Genomic DNA, 18603 nt, shown 5'->3' with positions numbered 1-18603 from the left:
CCCCAATCCTGGCTGGCAACTGTAAATAGCGCTGGTGAGTAAAGAAGTGCAAAACCATGTTTTGTTTTTTTAAAAACAGCTTTATTGAGGTATAATTTACATACTGTACAATTCACCTATTTCAAGTGTACAATTTAATGATTTTTAGTAAATTTACTGAGTCATGCAACCATCACCAAAATTAAGTTTGAGAACACTTCCATCACCCCAAAGAGATCCCTCATGCGGTTAATCCCCGTTCCCACCCCCAGCCCTAGGCAACCACTAATCTTTGTCTTTTCTGAACATTTCATATAAACGGAATCAAACAATACATGGGTATATAACGAAAAAGAAGAGATAAGAACATACTCATTTGCATATATTTTCAAAAAGAAAAAGGAAATACAAATAGCAAATCATGCTGTACATCTGAAACTAATGTTAATGTCAATTACGCCTCAATTGAAAAAATAACAAACGAAGGATAAACCAGAAATTAATGAAAATGGTTACAGGGAGTGGGTGACAATGGGCAGAGAGCGTAGGCATGGGAGCAAGACTTCTCTGGAAATAGCTTTCTAAATAGTTTTGACTTTGAACCATGTAAAAGTTTACATTTTTTAAAAATAAAAATTTTATAAAATTTTTATCCTTTTTATTAAAAAGGACAATAAAAGCAAATCCTAAAGTTGAATACAAACGGAAACAACTCCACAGAGGAAAAAAAAAGATTCACGTAATTTTTAATAGGATATAGTCTAAGGACAGAAAACTGCGAAGAACTTCTGAACCTTACTTAGGTTAATTGCTGGTAGTGGTATTGGTCTTGTAATTCTGCAAAGAGTAATATATTGGTGTTAGGAACCACAGTTTTCATTGTAAGAGAAGCAAGATAACAAATATGAAATGGGGAACGGCGAGGGAGAACCCTGTGGTATTAGATTTGAATCGAAGGTATTAGTATAAACTCATTCATTTAAAATTTTTCTCTCTCTCCACTGAAAGGGCCTACAAGCAATGATGACCCAGTTTTGTTTTAAAAAAAATATTTATTTGGCTGTGGCGGGTCTCAGTTGTGGCACGCGGGATCTTTAGCTGCAGCACGCGAACTCTTAGTTGCTGCATGTGGATCGAGCCTGGGCCCCCTGCATCGGGAGGGCGGAGTCTTAGCCGCTGGATGCCCCCGTTTCTAAACACCATTCCCCACTAAAAGGAACCAGGGCTCCTTGGAGAAATGGCTTATATCAGATCCAGGACAGGGAATGCACAGAGTGAGCCTGGAACATCTTGTGCCAAAAAGCAAGGAAGTGCTCAAAGACTAATTGGGGTCATGTCAAAAGGACACAGGAGCCAGAGTGAAGTGGTAACCATTGGACAAATCTGTAACAGTTTGAAGATCAAAAAGGATGATGATGGTGTTAGATTGTAACACATTAAAATAAAAATACAAGAAAGGAGATAAGAAAAGGGAAAGTTCTTTACTGAATAAGTCCAGTTAATAAATGTAGAAGGAATTAAGAATTAGAAAAATCACCCTTTTGCACTCTTCCAATGTAATTGATTCAGGCAAGGATCATCGACGGATGCTAAAACCTTTGGGTGCAAGGGCGATAGGGAACAGAATATTCACAGAATTTCAAAGTACCACCCCATAGGTTATTTACTTAATACAAAAGGAAAAATGTGTCATTGCGACGGAGAGATCTGGTGGACACCTTTTTGAAGTGATCAAATTTAGCATCACCAACATTGGGACAACCTGACATTGTGCCTTCTGATGACCGGTAAGATATTTAACCGGAATCACTTTGAAGAAAAGATTAGACGAATTCAGCATATAGAATGTTTTCAAGACAACTTCCCTGGATTCTTCTAAATACGTACGGTCATGCAACACAAAGAAAAAAGCTGGTCGATTCTGGATTGAGAGACTAAAGGGAGATAAACAAATACAATGCATGAACCTTGAGTGGATCCCGGATTGAAATGTAAAATGCTCCAATTAGGACAATTTTGGAAATTTAAATACGGACTGTATGTTAAATGATATTGAATTAATGTTAAGTTTTAAATATGTGCTAATGGTATTGTGGTTGTGTAGAAAAAAGTATTTTTAGGGGTGAAGAATCACGATATCTGTAACCCACTTTTAAATGGTTCAGGAAAACAAACCTAGCAAAATGTTAAAACTGTGAATCTAGGTGAAGGTTCGCCTGTTCGTTTTATCTTTTAGTTTCACATTTCCCGAAAAAAAAAGGGGGGGGGGAGGAAATCCATTTCTAAGGGTAAATTTCAATTCAAAACAACTAACTGCAAAGGTACCTTTGGCACACTGCCAGTTTCTCTTTGGAACGAAACAGCACAGGAGGAGACAACATAAACGAGAAAAACCGGTTCTAATCTTTACTTCCGTGTCCTGTGGCGTGGTTACCTGCGGTTACCAGTACGTAGATCACGTGACCTAGGAAGCACTCTCCCCCCCAGTGCCCTGAGACAGCTCCTGCTTAGATAAGTGGAAGGGGGCGGGAGCGAACGTTTTCTCTGACTAACCGCTTTTCACAGATCCAGCCTCCTGATCGCGTATAGTCCAATCAAAAGCCTCTAGTCATGTAGTGACACCAATTCTCCTTTCTCGTAGGACTGGCGGCCTTTCCGGTTCTGTTTTTCTTTATTCCGCATCCGGCTGGTAGGGTCACTGAACTCTGTGAGTCACTTCTGGTCGACATGACAGTTTATTTCCGGACTATGGGACAGGGCTGGGGTTTCCTCTTCCCCGTAGTGGCTGCCCGCGTCGACGCCGCCATCATGTCAGACACGGACAGCGATGAAGATTCCGCTGGAGGCGGCCCATTTTCTTTAGCCGGTTTCCTTTTCGGCAACATTAACGGAGCCGGGCAGCTGGAGGGGGAAAGCGTCTTGGATGATGTGAGGGGATGGGCGTGGGGATAGAGCTGGGGGTGGATCGGCTAAGGAAAAGGTGGAGTGACGAGAGTTGAGTGGTCTTAGGAACTGGAAAAAGAGGGCGATGCGGCCGTCCCCCAGTGAGAGGGCGCACTTAACGTACGCGAAGAGGACCGGAGAAGCGGTTGCCATGCTAGTAGATTGTGCAGTAACGGAGTGCGAGGGGGCTCAGTTTGGGCGAGGGTGGAGACAAGAGAGGAGAACAGTAGGCAAGCTCTGGGACGTCAGCGGCGCTGATATGGGTGGCTTTGGAGCTAGTTAGATGGAAAAATAGCAGCTTAACCTAGTGAGAGTGCTTTCAAACCTTTGCTACGAGAACTTTGGAGATTATTGAAACTGCGTTTGTGCCATCGCTGGCTAGAGGTGGCTCTAGAGCGAGAGGACAGGACCTGCACCAAATCACGTGGTTCAGGTCCCAGTTCTTAGAACAGCCAGTGTTCAAACTATCCAGGGCAGACTCCTTCTGGTCCCAGTGCACTTCTTACATAGTTTTCCCACCGTTCACTGACATTCATGAAATAGTTTCTTGCGCCTGACACTCACCTAGCTTCATTTAAGTTCGTCTCCCCAAGGAGAAAATACCAATATTCCTCATTCCCTGCAACACACAATAGAGACAGCGGTAAAGTTCTTGCCTTGCGTTCTCTGATCGGAATGACCTCAGTTTCCTTAGCCTTCGTTCAGGCAACTGCTGTTCCGCTTATGTAGTCTTGGTGGGGATTCCTTGAATAATCTTTCCTTACATTAGTTTAAAGGATGGTGATGAAATTGGACATGACGTGTTAATAAAGATCTGATCAATGTGGAGTTTAGTGGAAGATGTACTTTACAGTTCTCAGATATGATGCTGCTTTTAGCACGCTGCCGAGTCGTTTTTCAGATGGATTTATAGCTTTGTCGTGGATCTGGGAAATAAGCCTTGTGGTGTGGCAAACTTAGGTTTAGGTATTGTCTTTGATTCTGGTGTTGTCCCTTTTTCAGGAGTGTAAGAAGCGCTTGGCAGGCTTGGGAGCTTTGGGTCTGGGCAGCCTGATCACTGAACTCACAGCAAATGAAGAATTGATCGGGACTGATGGTGCCCTGGTAAATGATGAAGGTGAAGTCTGGGTCATGGGGAGGAAGGTGGGGGAGGAGGCTAGCCACTTACTGTACATGTACTTTTCAGTGGGAATTATCTGTTCAGGAGTACAGAAGATGCTGTGGACTATTCAGACATTAATGAGGTAGCAGAAGATGAAAGCCGAAGATACCAGCAAACAATGGGGACCTTGCAGCCCCTTTGCCATGCAGGTGATTCTTTGGTGCCATAAGTAAGAGCACTCCAGTACATTTTCTTGCTGTGTAGTCCAGTTTGTTTCTATCCAAGCTTTCTGTCATTGCTTCTGCTCTTTATGTCTTTGCTTCTCTCCCTTTGTCAGCTCAGTTCCAAATAGCTGCTGTCCTCTTTTGTGTTCTGGGGCAGCGTTACTATACTCAGGCTTTTATTCCTCATACTGGTTAGTCCCAAATTCTTGGTGAATGCCAAATAAGGATGATAATTCTTTTCTTCTTATCATCTGGTATTTGAGTACCTATGGGGTTCACAGTACTGTTTTAGATGCTATTTAAGCTCAGTCTTTGCCCTCAAGGAATTGGTAGTTGAAGAAAGATTAAGTGTGCTATGTTGTATATAAACAAGCACATGTATTTATCGGGCTCAGCTTCTGTTAATCACTCACTACCTGTATGCCGACACAGTGCGCCTAATGCTTGCTCACAACATGGGTTTTCCTCCTGGTATAAGGTGCTACATTATAGAATCAAAATGTCAGAGTTTGAAGGGGTTTTAGGGATTATTCTTAACCTCATCATAGATACGGAAACCTGGAACTTCAGAAAACTTGAATAAAATGTGGAACTTTATCAAAAGTTCTGTAGTTACTAGTGGCAGACCTTGACTAATTCAGCATTTCAGTTTATTAGGCATTGAGCACCTGTTATGTGTTATAAACTGTGATAGTAAAGTACAAAGATAATAAAATCCATTTTCTGATTTTTGAGTAGCTCGGCTTTGTGGTTTGGAACCTAGACTTGCTGATCCTAGTTCATTCTTTCCACTGCCCTGTACTACCTTTCACTGTTTGGGACTTTTGTATGAAGTTGTTCACTGTTAATTCATTATTCATCTCTTTGAATTAGATTTCAGGCTGCTGAGAAGTATAGGTAAAACCTTGGTAAAGAGCTGAACTTAGTTTCTTCAGAGCCAGTTAATATATTTGGATGCTTTTTATATAAAGAGAATTAACTGTACCACATACACAAGAAGTAACCTGGAAAAATAGAAGATACAGGCCTTACTTTCAGGGATATGTTATCATTTGGGGAAGGTGAGATAAATGACTGCAAAACATAATTATTCATAATAAGACATAAACCAGTTGCCAGCTTATATTTCTGCGTAGAGTGTTATACTTAATTTTGAAGGGCTGCCGGACTAGCTAAGTCAAAAGCATAACTATTTGTTTGAGCACCCTGACTTAGGCTGAGGGGGAGGTGGTAGCAGATCTGATTTTTCAGGGCATGTTATAGTTTTCAGTTTTGGATTTGTTGTCTTGGCTAGGGATGGTAAGGAAGAGGATAGGTGGGGGGTTCTTAGTTGGGTTGTGTGAGCTGGCCTCCTGGAAAAGGAGGATGCTGTATTTGATAGAGTCTCAGTACTGTGGGAAGCTCATTTCCAGGTTCTCTTGTCCTCTGAGGGTACCTTCATCTATGCCCTTAGCTTCCTCCTTCCCTGGCATTGGCCCTTTCACACGGCTTGATTGATAAGGGTGTTTCTTTGGAATAATTAGAAGTAGATGGAGGTCATTAGAAGAGGCTTCATGGAGGTGAATTTTGAGTAAAATTTTGAAAGATAAGGTTTGATGAAGAGGTCGCAGCAGGGCATTGTGGTTTGGAAACATGGCTTGCATAAAGGTTGGGAGATAGAAATAAGCAAGTAGTGTGGGGGGAATTGGCCAGCAAGTTTTCTTGGAAGGAGTGGAAAACATACACCAAGTAGTAAGAACCAACCACAGAGCAATTTGACAGCACCTTTATGTACGCATTACTTGGGGTTTGCTGCCATAAAGGATTGTAAACTGATATATAGATTGTTGAGTAAGAAGCAGGATGGTATAATGAAAAGAAGATGGACTTTGGAGTCAGAATGTCATAGGTTCAAGTCCCAACTCCATATTTAGTTTGACCCTGGGAAAGTTGCTCAGTCTCTGAGGCTTGGATTTCTCATTTGTGATAATCCGTCAGTTTTCTTTCTGCAATAAGTGTATTAATACCTACCTCATTAATAGGACTTTGGTGGGAATTCAAGTTCATTATCACATGGTATGAAAGCACCTACATAGAACAGTGTGGTGGTGGATGCTCTATAAATGTTAGTTGTCTTTCCTTCCTAAATGAAAAGTGATGCTTGTTGCTTTGGGGTTTTGATTAGAAAAAGGGTGAAGGGGCAGACTAACTTGGAGACAGTTCTTGTGGGCTAGATGTAAAGTTATCAAAAGTTATCAAGGTCTGGAATAGGGTGACAATTGTGGAAAATGATAGGCAGTGTCAGACTTGAGAGTTGCTGATAAAACATCGGTAGAACTTGGTGAGTGAGCAAGCGTGTTGGAAAGACACTTTGTTGTTAAACCAGGCTTGAATTCTGACTTTGTCACTTAAAACTGTATGACCCTAAGTCACTTCGCTTCTGTATCTCAGAATAATTCCTACTTTGTAGCATTATTGGGAGGATTATAGATAAAATAGGTAAAAGTACATGGCACATAATGGGAGCTCAGTGAATAGAAGTTGCTATAATGACTACTATTAATGATTGATTGGAAAAGGTGTGTTGGGGGTAAGAGATTGATGAAGGAGACAGGAGGCTAAAATCATAAGCTGGGAAAATGAGGATGGAGGTGGTATTGATAGTAACAAAAGGGAATTTAAAAGAGTTGAAGGATATTTCAGTGTGATACGGAATGCAGTTGTTGAATATATGAATGGAAAAGCTCTTCAGGCAGCAGAACATGCAGTGCAATTGTAGAGGGGCTAAGTCAGGGCAAGACTTAACAGATTTGAGTTTAGTCTGGATAAAGGTGATTCTTTAGAAAGGGAATGGAGCGTGTATAGAGGAATAAAAGCATAGTGTTCAGGACTAAGTATTGAGTGATGCCACTGGTTAAAGGGTAGTGAAAATAACAGACTACAGAAGGTAGACAGAAAAAAATGTGTCAGAGACTTGGGAGGTGAGGAAAAAGTCCAGTCTTAAGCTGACAGAGGAAAGAAGAATGTTCAATTCAGTTATGAGATTGAGTAGCATGAAAATAAAGGAACAGGGTTTGACCAGGAGAAGGAGCAAAGGTTTTAAACAGTTCTTGGGAGCTTCCTAAATTCCTGTGTGAGATATACATGGTGTTCACAGCACTTGGCAATATGGTGCCATCTCTTTCTGAAGGCAGAAACTGTATCTCTTGTGTGTTGTCAAGGCATCTGCCTAGTTCTTCATGTGGTGCTTTAAATTCTTGAATGACAAGGGAGCTCAAGGCTGTTGTGTGACATTCTGGATATTGAGGAGATCACTTTCTTGGTTTTATTAGATTATGATGAGGATGACTATGATGCTGATTGTGAAGACATTGATTGCAAGTTGATGCCTCCTCCACCTCCACCCCCAGGACCAATGAAGAAGGATAAGGACCAGGATGCTATTACTGGTGGTAAGTAGAGACTGTCTGTTTTTGTCTGAGGAGCAAGTTCCATTCCTGGTCCAAATTTTTGGCATGCTCATAGTGGGCTATTAAAATTAAGCTGCTAGGAAAGGACACAACTTCTAGAAGTGATTCATACAATTTTCAAATTTCAGTATTAAAGGGAAATTTTACTTTTAAAACATTTGACAACAGTATTTTAACATGCGCTCAAGAAAAAGTAGTTTAGGTCAGTGTGGTTCTCAAATCTGGCTGCCCATCAGAATCACCTCGAGTCTTTTAAAAAAAATACAGATTTCTGACTCTCACCCTTAGAGAATCTGATTCAGAAGATCTGAGGTAGAGCTCAGGGATTTCAGAGAATTCCCCCAAGTAGTTTCTGATGCAGCTGATCTGTACTGGTATTTGGAATCTACCCGTTTAGATGACTCTCTTTAAAATAAATGATTAAATAGGAAGGCACCTAGAATGTGTATAAATCATTTAGAGCCACCTGTCAGAGTCAGAGATTTCAAAGGCAGGGTTTTTAAGGATCGTCTCACCTATTCCTATGTCTGCAACAGCAGTAAGTAACCCTGTTCTAGGCTAGAAGATTGGGGAAGAGCAGTATCTTTGATCTCCTGTATTTTGAGGCTTATGTCAACCTAAGTGTCTCCTATTAGAGTTTTAAGCCATTTTCTTTTTAGTCTGCAGGCTAAGTAGCATTTGTGGCATAGATCTTATTTTATGCTAAATAATTTCATTGTTACCCTGTGGGCTTAAAAAATCTCTCCAGTTTATGGGTCCCTGAATCGGACACAAGGCCTGACTGGTGTAAAAGTGTTATGTAATTTTTCTATTGGTCACATTTCTTTAACCTAATATACTCACAGAAAGTAGTAAATGTAGTAATAGTGTTTGTTTTCTCTCATCACAACCCCAGGGTACCAGGTACAAGGTGAGTTGGGGATGGTGGGAGATAATGAGTTGGAATGAGTTTTCTGGGTTGCCTACTAGTAATCTGGGTGCTTGGAACTGTATCCCCTGCCATTGAGCCATGCTTAAGCCTAGAGTGGGTGTTGGCTGAATTTGAGGAAATATGCTCACAGTTACATGCCAAAGGGGTTTCTCTTCCTTGTTGCAGTGTCTGAGGATGGAGAAGGCATCATCTTGCCCTCCATCATTGCCCCTTCCTCTTTGGCCTCAGAGAAAGTGGACTTCAGTAGTTCCTCTGACTCAGAATCTGAGATGGGACCTCAGGAAGCAACACAGGCAGAATCTGAGGATGGAAAGCTGACCCTACCATTGGCTGGGATTATGCAGCATGATGCCACCAAGCTGTTGCCGAGTGTCACAGAACTTTTCCCAGAATTTCGTCCTGGGAAGGTACTTTCTATGGAGAATGTCCACATTGCAAACGACTGCCCTCTTGTAGATACTGAGTTGTGTTGTTAAGATACTGAATATGGAATGGGTAGAATCTAAAGGTTTCCTTTTTTTAAGTTTTGTGCATTGGTAGTACATGTGATTTATATAGTTCTCATTAGAAATTGTCCTTTCTGTTTTAAAAGAACTAATCCAAATTATTAATGAACATTTTACTTTCTTGGCAGATGTTATAAATCTGAGTTCAGCATTTCTTGATCCCTCCCTCACAGTTGAGTGGAATCCTCAAGGGAGTTTCCAGACTCAGAGCTACTGTTTTCCTATCTGACATTGAGTCTCTGACATAGAAGCACGTTTTGTGTTCTAGGTGTTACGCTTCCTACGTCTTTTTGGACCAGGGAAGAATGTCCCATCTGTTTGGCGGAGTGCTCGGAGAAAGAGGAAGAAGAAGCACCGTGAACTAATACAGGAAGAGCAGATCCAGGAGGTGGAGTGCTCAGTAGAATCAGAAGTCAACCAGAAATCTTTGTGGAACTACGACTACGCTCCACCACCACCTCCAGAGCAGTGTCTCTCTGATGATGAAGTAGGCAAAGTAGAGATCTGGAATTAAGACCTAAGAGGGGAACAAATGAGTTCTCCCTAGCTTATGTCTAAATTGAAAATGATACCTTAGCAGGTAGTGTCCTGTGCTGATTATCATTAAGTAATCACGATTTCAATCCCAGTGGCTGTCCCTTCCCTGTTGCAATAGAAAAGTATTGGGGACAGGCAGATGGTGATACACTGATGAGTAGGAAAGTTGAATGATAGAGTATGCCATGATATACCTCCATTGTTTACATTCGAACTCCAGTCCTGTTCAAGAATCATCCTTATGGCTCCTCTAAGTTCCCCTCCTGCCTCTTAACTCCCTGTAGCCTTAGGGCATCTGGGATCAGGATATCTTCCTCCCCTTCTACTTTATTCTGTTACAGATCACAATGATGGCTCCTGTGGAGTCCAAGTTTTCCCAGTCAACTGGAGATACAGATAAAGTGACAGACACTAAGCCAAGAGTGGCTGAGTGGCGTTATGGTCCTGCTAGACTGTGGTATGATATGCTGGGTGTTCCTGAAGATGGCAGTGGGTTTGACTATGGCTTCAAACTGAGAAAGATGGAACTTGAACCTGTGATGAAATGTAGAATGATGGAGGTAAGTAACACTGGTATGTAAGAAAGGAATCACTGTGCCCAGAGCCCTATCAGTTTTACTTTACTTTTCAACCGGGGAGACACTGGGTAGGGTTTCCTTGGTGGGAGATTGAGGTGTCCAAGCCTTTTGTTTGGTGTGGTATATCACCCTGGCAACTTGGCCCCACTGCAGGGATTCTGTTTGTGAGATGAGTGCTGTGCCAGACTAGGCGTGGGAAGAGGCAGATACCCCTTTGTTATCAGGTTCTTCTCTCAAGTCAGGGACCACACTTGATGTATCTCTTGTGGCATTTGGAGTGGGAACTCTGACAAGTGACCATTCAGGGATTTGTTGTTCCTCTCCTACTTGTGTAGGACTTCAGGAAACTTGAGGAAAGCAGTGGCACTGATCTTCTGGCTGATGAAAACTTCCTGATGGTGACACAGCTGCATTGGGAGGATGATATCATCTGGGATGGCGAGGATGTCAAACACAAAGGGACAAAACCACAGCGTGCAAGCTTGGCAGGCTGGCTTCCTTCCAGCATGACTAGGAATGCCATGGCTTACAATGTTCAACAAGGTGTGCATCTATGCCCGCTGTGTCCAGCACAAACTGTCCTTCATCTCAGTCATCTTAAGTAGGCTTAGCTGTCATCTTGGCTGCTGAGGGACAGTGAAATGTTTTGGATCTGAGCCCTGATTCTAGTCTGTAATGTTTTTTTTACACTGTTAATGAACTAGGTTGGACTCTGATTTCTCATTAGAAAAATGTGAAAACTACTTTGAAGTTAAAGATCTTTCTGAACTGTAACAATGCTTTTATCTTTATAGTCTACTTTTGTTTCCAAAGGCCCTTTATCTTTATCGTTCTGCAATTTGCTTTTTTCCTTCTTAAATACACGTGGACACTCAAAAAAGGTATGCTATGCTTAATGTAGAAAACTGTGAAGATACAGTACAGTGTCAAAAATCACTGGTAATCCTACCATCTAGAGACTATCAGCTTTAACATTTTGGTGTATTTTTCTTTCAGTTTTCTGTCTTGTGTGTGTATGTAGCTGAGCTCATTCAATTTTACATGTTGTGCTTTTCACATAATGTAATATTATTTTACGTCATTTAAAGCTCTTCATAAAAATGTTTAATGACATGGGAAATTCATTTTAAATGGAAAAAAAAACCCAGATATGAAGTGGCATATTTGATACCCTGTTTGCATGAGTGAAAAAGAAAAACACACTGTATAAACAGAAAGTTTACTAAAAGGGAATATACTATGGGATTTACAGTGGTTCCTTATAGTTTGTAAGATCACAAACAGCTTCGCAGTTTTATTTATACCTTTTGTGTGTTTTCCAGATTTTCTTGAGTTAATCTGGATTGCTTTTATAATTCAGAGGAAAACCAAAAATGTCTTTTAAATCTAAGAAATAGTTTTTTTTCTTTTTCCTTCCCTTTTTTTTCTTAACATCTTTATTGGATGGAGGTGGGTCCAAAAGGATCTTGCTGTGATTTATGTCAGAGTGTCCTGCCTATATTTTCCTCTAAGAGTTTGATAGTTTCTGGCCTTACGTTATGTCTTTAATCCATTTTGACCTTATTTTTGTGTGTGGAGTTAGGGAGTGATCTCATCTCATACTTTTACATGTACCTGTCCAGTTTTCCCAGCACCATTCTGTCTTTTGGTGGGAGCATGTAGTCCATTTACATTTAAGGTAAGTATCGATATGTATGTCCCTATTCCCATTTTCTGAATTATTTTGGATTCGTTGTTGTAGGTCTTTTCCTTCTCTTGTGTTTCTTGCCTAGAGAAGTTCCCTTAGCAGTTGTTGTAGAGCTTGTTTGGTGGTGCTGAACTCTGTCAGCTTTTGCTTGTCTGTAAAGGTTTTCATTTCTCCATCAAATCTGAATGAGATCCTTGCTGGGTAGAGTAATCTTGGTTGCAGGTTTTTCTCCATCACTTTAAATATGTCCTGCCAGTCCCTTCTGGCTTGCAGTTTCTGCTGAAAGACCAGCTGTTAACCTTTTGGGGATTTCCTTGTGTGCTCTTTGTTGTTTTTCCCTTGCTGCTTTTAATATGTTTTCCTTGTATTTAATTTTTGACAGTTTGATTAATATGTGTCTTGGCGTGTTTCTCCTTGGATTTATCCTGTATGGGACTCTCTGTGCTTCCTGGACTTGATTAACTATTTCCTTTCCCATATTAGGGAAGTTTTCAACTATAATCTCTTCAAATATTTTCTCAGTCCCTTTCTTTCTTTCTTCTTCTTCTGGAACCCCTATAATTCGAATGTTGGTGTGTTTAATGTTGTCCCAGAGGTCTCTGAGACTGTCCTCAGTTCTTTTCATTCTTTTTTCTTTATTCTGCTCTGCAGTAGTTATTTCCACTATTTTATCTTCCAGGTCACTTATCCGTTCTTCTGCCTCAGTTATTCTGCTATTGATCCCATCTAGAGTATTTTTAATTTCATTTATTGTGTTGTTCATCGTTGTTTGTTTCATCTTTAGTTCTTCTAGGTCCTTGTTAAATGTTTCTTGCATTTTGTCTATTCTATATCCAAGATTTTGGATCATCTTTAATATCACTATTGTGAATTCTTTTTCAGGTAGACTGCCTAGTTCCTCTTCATTAGTTAGGTCTGGTGGGTTTTTATCTTGCTCCTTCATCTGCTGTGTGTTTTTCTGACTTCTCATTTTGCTTATCTTATTGTGTTTGGGGTCTCCTTTTTGCAGGCTGCAGGTTCGTAGTTCCCGTTGTTTTTGGTGTCTGTTCCCAGTGGCTAAGGTTGGTTCAGTGGGTTTTGTAGGCTTCCTGGTGGAGGGGACTAGTGCCTGTGTTCTGGTGGATGAGGCTGGATCTTGTCTTTCTGGTGGGCAGGTCCAAGTCTGGTGGTGTGTTTTGGGGTGTCTGTGGACTTATTGTGATTTTAGGCAGCCTCTCTGCTAATGGGTGGGGTTGTGTTCCTGTCTTGCTAGTTGTTTGGTATAGGATGTCCAGCACTAGCTTGCTGGTCGTTGAGTGAAGCTGGGTGCTGGTGTTGAGATGGAGATCTCTGGGAGATTTTCGCCATTTGATATTATGTGGAGCTGGGAGGTCTCTTGTTGACCAATGTCCTGAAGTTGGCTCTCCCACCTCAGAGGCACAGCACTGACTCCTGGCTGCCGCACCAAGAGCCTTTCATCCACACGGCAAGAACTTTTAGAAGGTATTCGGGAAGACGAATCAGAGGAAGAGTGTGGAAGCCGAAGTTTGTGAGGTTCCAGAGCACAGACACGTACACACCTCCCATCTCCTTCACCAGCATTTGCACCTCTGCCTCTTGCTGCCCTCAGAGGCTGCGAATCTCTGCAGAGCACGCCCAGTTCCTTATTCAGGCCTGTGCCCCGCTGTGGGCGGAGGTCATGGGAAGGATGCGACTGCCGGCTGACCTGGAGCTGAACCTCTTTCCTTCCTTCTATCTAAACACTTTATTAGTTACATAGCAGTCATACTTGGATGTTTTCATAATTTACCAATAATTATTGTATTTTAAATATAACATTTTACTACATTTATTGTTAGCGTATTTTACCATATCATTTATTACCATAATTTAATCAGTCCATTATTAAACACTTAGCTGTTTAAATTTTGACTATTATAGAAAAACATTGCAGTGAGCATTTTTGTCTGCAACATTTTTAAAAATACACTGTATCCACTAGGTTTCTTTTCAGTAGCCACATGAGTAACTAGTAGCATTTGCTCCTTTTCCCTTTGCTAGAACTGAAGGGGGCATAAATGTTTTGTTTGTTATTGTTTTCTCGTGTTTTGACTAGGTTTTGCAGCAACCCTGGATGATGACAAACCTTGGTACTCCATTTTTCCCATTGACAATGAGGAGCTAGTATATGGACGCTGGGAGGACAATATCATTTGGGATGCTCAGGCCATGCCCCGGCTCTTGGAGCCTCCTGTTTTGACACTTGATCCCAATGATGAGAACCTCATTTTGGGTATGGTACTGGCTGGGTCAGTGTTTCTCCTCCATAATTGACAGCTTGCTCTGCTAATGTTGGGGGCAGGAGCAAATCAGAAGGGTTGGGAAGGTCAAGACTAGAAGCTTCTTGATAGCAGTTTGAGAGAGCAAAGTTGTGGTTGTCAGTTTCTAGTATTTGTGTATTGTTTAGGGAAAACTCATAAGATAGGAATGTTGGAAAGTAGTACCTTGGAGATGTCAGAAGTGTAGTTTGGTTGGAGTTGATTATGGACTGGAAGTGGTCTGGAGAAGGATGAGAAATCTGGTTAGGAATTGCAAAGGTGTCATTAGGAAAGGTGAATCTTAAGGGATAACAACTCCAGGGTGACTTTTGTTTCCTCAGAAATTCCAGATGAAAAGGAAGAGGCTACTTCTAACTCCCCCTCCAAGGAGAGTAAGAAGGAATCATCTCTGAAGAAGAGTCGAATTCTGTTAGGGAAAACGGGAGTCATCAAGGAGGAACCACAGCAGGTCTGTGAAGGGAAAAGGGGTTTGATGTTTAGAAGAACAAAGAAAGGTAATGGAGAAGGGTAGTCTCACTAAGGTTTGATGATCTATCATTAGAACATGTCTCAGCCAGAAGTGAAAGATCCATGGAATCTCTCCAATGATGAATATTACTACCCTAAGCAACAGGGTCTTCGAGGCACCTTTGGAGGAAATATTATCCAGGTAAAAGTAGCATTTTTTCTGTGGTGAATGGGAACCACTGCTTTTTATGATGGAGGATATGGGTAAATCTTGCCTAGGCTGGAGTTTAATGTGAACCTTTGTATTTCTGTCTTAGCACTCAATTCCTGCTGTGGAATTGCGGCAGCCCTTCTTTCCCACCCACATGGGGCCCATTAAACTACGGCAGTTCCATCGCCCACCTCTAAAGAAGTACTCTTTTGGGGCACTATCTCAGCCAGGTCCCCACTCAGTCCAGCCCTTGCTAAAGCACATCAAAAAGAAGGCTAAGGTATGATTGAATCTTGGTTAGAAAAAAACAGCTATAAAAGACACTGGAGTACAAATGGGGGAGATGGACTGGATATTAGATGATACTAGGATATTACTTATTTTCTTAGATGTGATAGAATGTTACTGTGGTTATTTAGGAGAATATCCTTATTCTTGGGAGATGTATGTTAAAATGCGGTGAAGTACCATGATAACTGCAACTTTGAAAAACGGTTAAGCAAAATCTATTGAGAGATAGTTACAGGTAAAACAAATATGGCAAAATATAAAGTTACATCTAAGTGGTGGGATAATAGGTGTTCATAGTTTTGACTTTATGTTTGAAAATTTTTGCAATGAAATTGGAAAAAAAAAAGGCAAGTAAAAGTTCTTGATGTCTCAATGAACAACGTCACTCTGTAATTATTGTCCTGTCAGTAGCTGTACTGTATTGTCTTTGTTCTCGGCAGATGAGAGAACAAGAGAGGCAAGCTTCAGGTGGTGGAGAGATGTTTTTCATGCGCACACCTCAGGACCTCACAGGCAAAGATGGAGATCTTATTCTTGCAGAATATAGTGAGGAAAATGGACCATTAATGATGCAGGTTGGCATGGCAACCAAGATTAAAAACTACTATAAGCGGGTGAGTCTGCTCAGAAAATCTTTGTTGTTAGTATAGCTGTAGTTAAATATCCAGTGATCATATGTGAACGTGTATTTTCTTATTTTATACTAGAAATTTATTGGGAGAAAGGAATGATATCCATTTTGCAGGTAGTACTATTAGTAGAATGCTGTGCTCATGGAATATTTTGTGTAGGCTTATTGATTATATTCTGGGATAGTAACTGGGTCTGCTGCATTCCTTATAGAAACCCGGAAAAGATCCCGGAGCCCCAGATTGTAAATATGGAGAAACTGTTTACTGCCATACATCTCCTTTTCTAGGCTCACTCCATCCTGGACAATTACTGCAGGTGAGGAATTATTTCCTGTTGTAACTCTGTCCTAAGGAAATTGACAGATGAGGAGCTAGTCAGCCCAAAAAGGACCAATTCTAGTTGATTGAGATACTGTTTATACATTAAGTATGGGAAAGAGCAATATAAACTAAAAATGATTATAATACAAAAATTTTTTGCATCTTCTTATTGAAACTGGCTCCTTATTATGTTATTCAGTAAGTTAAATTTGAAATAGTTTTTTGAAAATACCTAGTGGTAAGAAGTCCAGAAGCATCTGGGTGTCATAGGGAAGTCAACCTGGGATTAATAATTTACTATAGGGACTTCCCTGGTGGTCCAGTGGTTAAGACTTCACCTTCCAATGCAGGGGGTGCAGGTTCGATACCTGGTTGGGGAGCTAAGATCCCACATGCCTCGGGGCCAAAAAAACCAAAACATAAAACAGAAGCAATATTGTAACAAATTCAATAAAGGCTTTAAAAATTGTCCATGTTTTAAAAAAATCTTTAAAAAAATTTACGGTAGTTAATTTATGGATGTTTAATTTGTATGTGTAAGATGGGTATGTTTTGATTATATTAGTTGTGGTCACTTTGAGTATTGAACCACCCTGAACTGTGCTACTTACAGTCCCCAGCTGTAGTGAAATGGTTTTTTCCCCTCTTTGTTCTGATGGGTATAGAGATGCTCTTTGGTAACCTAGCTTTTACATATTTTGTTAAGGCAATGTACAGAGGTCCACAAATGATGTGAGGAAATCTTTAGCACTCTTCTACCTTGTTTCCCCCCCACACCCACCCCACTTCATTTCTCTTGGCAATCTTAACCATTTTACCTGCTCTTGTACCTACTTTATTCCATTGTTTCTATTGCTTATTCTCTCAAAGCATCTACAAAGCACATTGTTTTTTTATCCTTTACATCTGTAATCCATTTCCCACCATATTTTGAGTGTCACCTTCATACTGTTCCTGGAGTTCCTACCCCTGTAACTTTCTATTGAGATTTTCTACCAGTCCATCCCCTTCTTTTGTGGCTACTTTTGTAGTCTCTCAGAGAGATGCTTTTTTACCTTCCCCTGTAACTTTTTCACATTTAGAATTTTCTTTCCACACCTATCTATTGAAGATCCTCCCTCTTTCTACTTTTCTGATTTTTTTGAAAAGTCTTTCCTTAGAATCACAGCTTCTTGTGATAGTTGATCCTCATCTGGCTGCTACTTAAAGAAGCTCAAATGTTTCTGTCCTGCATGTTTAGTCTGTCTTTTCTAGCACACTTTCTAATTCATTAGTTGTTTTTGTTGTTTTATTTTTTTATTAATTTACTTAACAAATGTTTTGATCTCACATATTATGTCAAGGGCTATGCTAGGTCTAGGGTAATAGTATGGTACTTGTTAAGTTTATAAAGTGATTTTCATATATAATCTTTATAGCAATCGTGTGAGGTATAGGCGTTTTAAATGTCTCCATTTTGGAGATGAGGAAAATTAAGCTCATAGATACTAAGTAATTTATCTGACATCATACAGTGAGTAGCAGAGCCAGTGTCATCTGAATCCAAATCCTGTAGTTTTCCTACTACTGACTCTTAAAGGTAGCCAGTGGGTAAAAAATTACCTGTCTAATCCCATTTGATACTCCATGTTATAATTTGTTTACGTTATTCGATAGACCTTAGATGGCATAATGGGGATAGAGAGCAAACAAGCTTGATTTCCCTTTCTCATTAGTTTACTAAATTTCCAGGGTTTCTCTGTATATAACTTTTGTGTTTTTGTTTTTGTTAGGCATTTGAGAACAACCTTTTTCGTGCTCCAATTTATCTTCATAAGATGCCAGAAAGTGATTTCCTTATCATTCGCACAAGACAAGGTTACTATATTCGGGAATTAGTGGATATTTTTGTGGTTGGACAGCAGTGCCCCTTGTTTGAAGTTCCTGGGCCCAACTCCAAAAGGGCCAATACACATATTCGAGACTTTCTCCAGGTAAGAATGAGAGGATAGGGAGGGGCTCTGGGTGTACATAAAAGGATATGTGGACTTGGGGGCACACCAGGAAAGATCAAAACACATAGGGCATTAGCAGGGGAAGGGGCCCTGGGGAGGACTTTTATCCTTACTTTGCCAAATAAAAAAAATACGGTTTGTTGGGCAGGTTTTTATTTACCGCCTGTTCTGGAAGAGTAAAGATCGGCCACGACGGATCCGAATGGAAGATATAAAAAAAGCCTTTCCTTCCCATTCAGAAAGCAGCATCCGGAAGAGGCTAAAGCTCTGCGCTGACTTCAAACGCACAGGTCATCAGTTGTGACTGATTATATGTCCTCTCTGCCTCTCTCCAAGAAAGGAATTACGGCTTCCAGTTAAAAGGATAAACATACAGTTAGTAAAGTAGAAAAAAATAATAAAGTCATCAAGAGGAGGTAGCAAATCTTCTAATTATGGAGGCTCTGATTACTA

At 40.6% G+C, this 18603-nt stretch overlaps 1 protein-coding gene across 1 annotated transcript in view; it reads left to right on the top strand.

The window, feature by feature from the left end:
* Positions 1 to 2619: 2619 nt before the first annotated feature.
* Positions 2620 to 18603, top strand: part of LOC112408522 (transcription initiation factor TFIID subunit 1) — a gene marked incomplete at its 5' end in the record, with an annotated part of 30514 nt that continues 14530 nt past the window's right edge. The window contains 16 exons of the mRNA XM_024758115.1: positions 2620 to 2907; positions 3925 to 4051; positions 4123 to 4233; positions 7560 to 7679; positions 8794 to 9035; positions 9403 to 9621; positions 10013 to 10231; positions 10585 to 10792; positions 14032 to 14208; positions 14575 to 14702; positions 14796 to 14903; positions 15019 to 15192; positions 15644 to 15817; positions 16047 to 16151; positions 17929 to 18129; positions 18299 to 18440. Coding sequence (XP_024613883.1) covers positions 2620 to 2907; positions 3925 to 4051; positions 4123 to 4233; positions 7560 to 7679; positions 8794 to 9035; positions 9403 to 9621; positions 10013 to 10231; positions 10585 to 10792; positions 14032 to 14208; positions 14575 to 14702; positions 14796 to 14903; positions 15019 to 15192; positions 15644 to 15817; positions 16047 to 16151; positions 17929 to 18129; positions 18299 to 18440 — 2743 coding nt within the window. The remainder of the gene's footprint in view (positions 2908 to 3924; positions 4052 to 4122; positions 4234 to 7559; positions 7680 to 8793; positions 9036 to 9402; positions 9622 to 10012; positions 10232 to 10584; positions 10793 to 14031; positions 14209 to 14574; positions 14703 to 14795; positions 14904 to 15018; positions 15193 to 15643; positions 15818 to 16046; positions 16152 to 17928; positions 18130 to 18298; positions 18441 to 18603) is intronic.

Source organism: Neophocaena asiaeorientalis, unplaced genomic scaffold (genome assembly GCF_003031525.2).
Source record: "Neophocaena asiaeorientalis asiaeorientalis breed wild unplaced genomic scaffold, Neophocaena_asiaeorientalis_V1.1 scaffold760, whole genome shotgun sequence".
Taxonomy (NCBI): domain Eukaryota; kingdom Metazoa; phylum Chordata; class Mammalia; order Artiodactyla; family Phocoenidae; genus Neophocaena; species Neophocaena asiaeorientalis.
The sequence above is the reverse complement of the archived record's forward strand: the minus strand, read 5'-3'. Positions and strand labels throughout refer to the sequence as shown.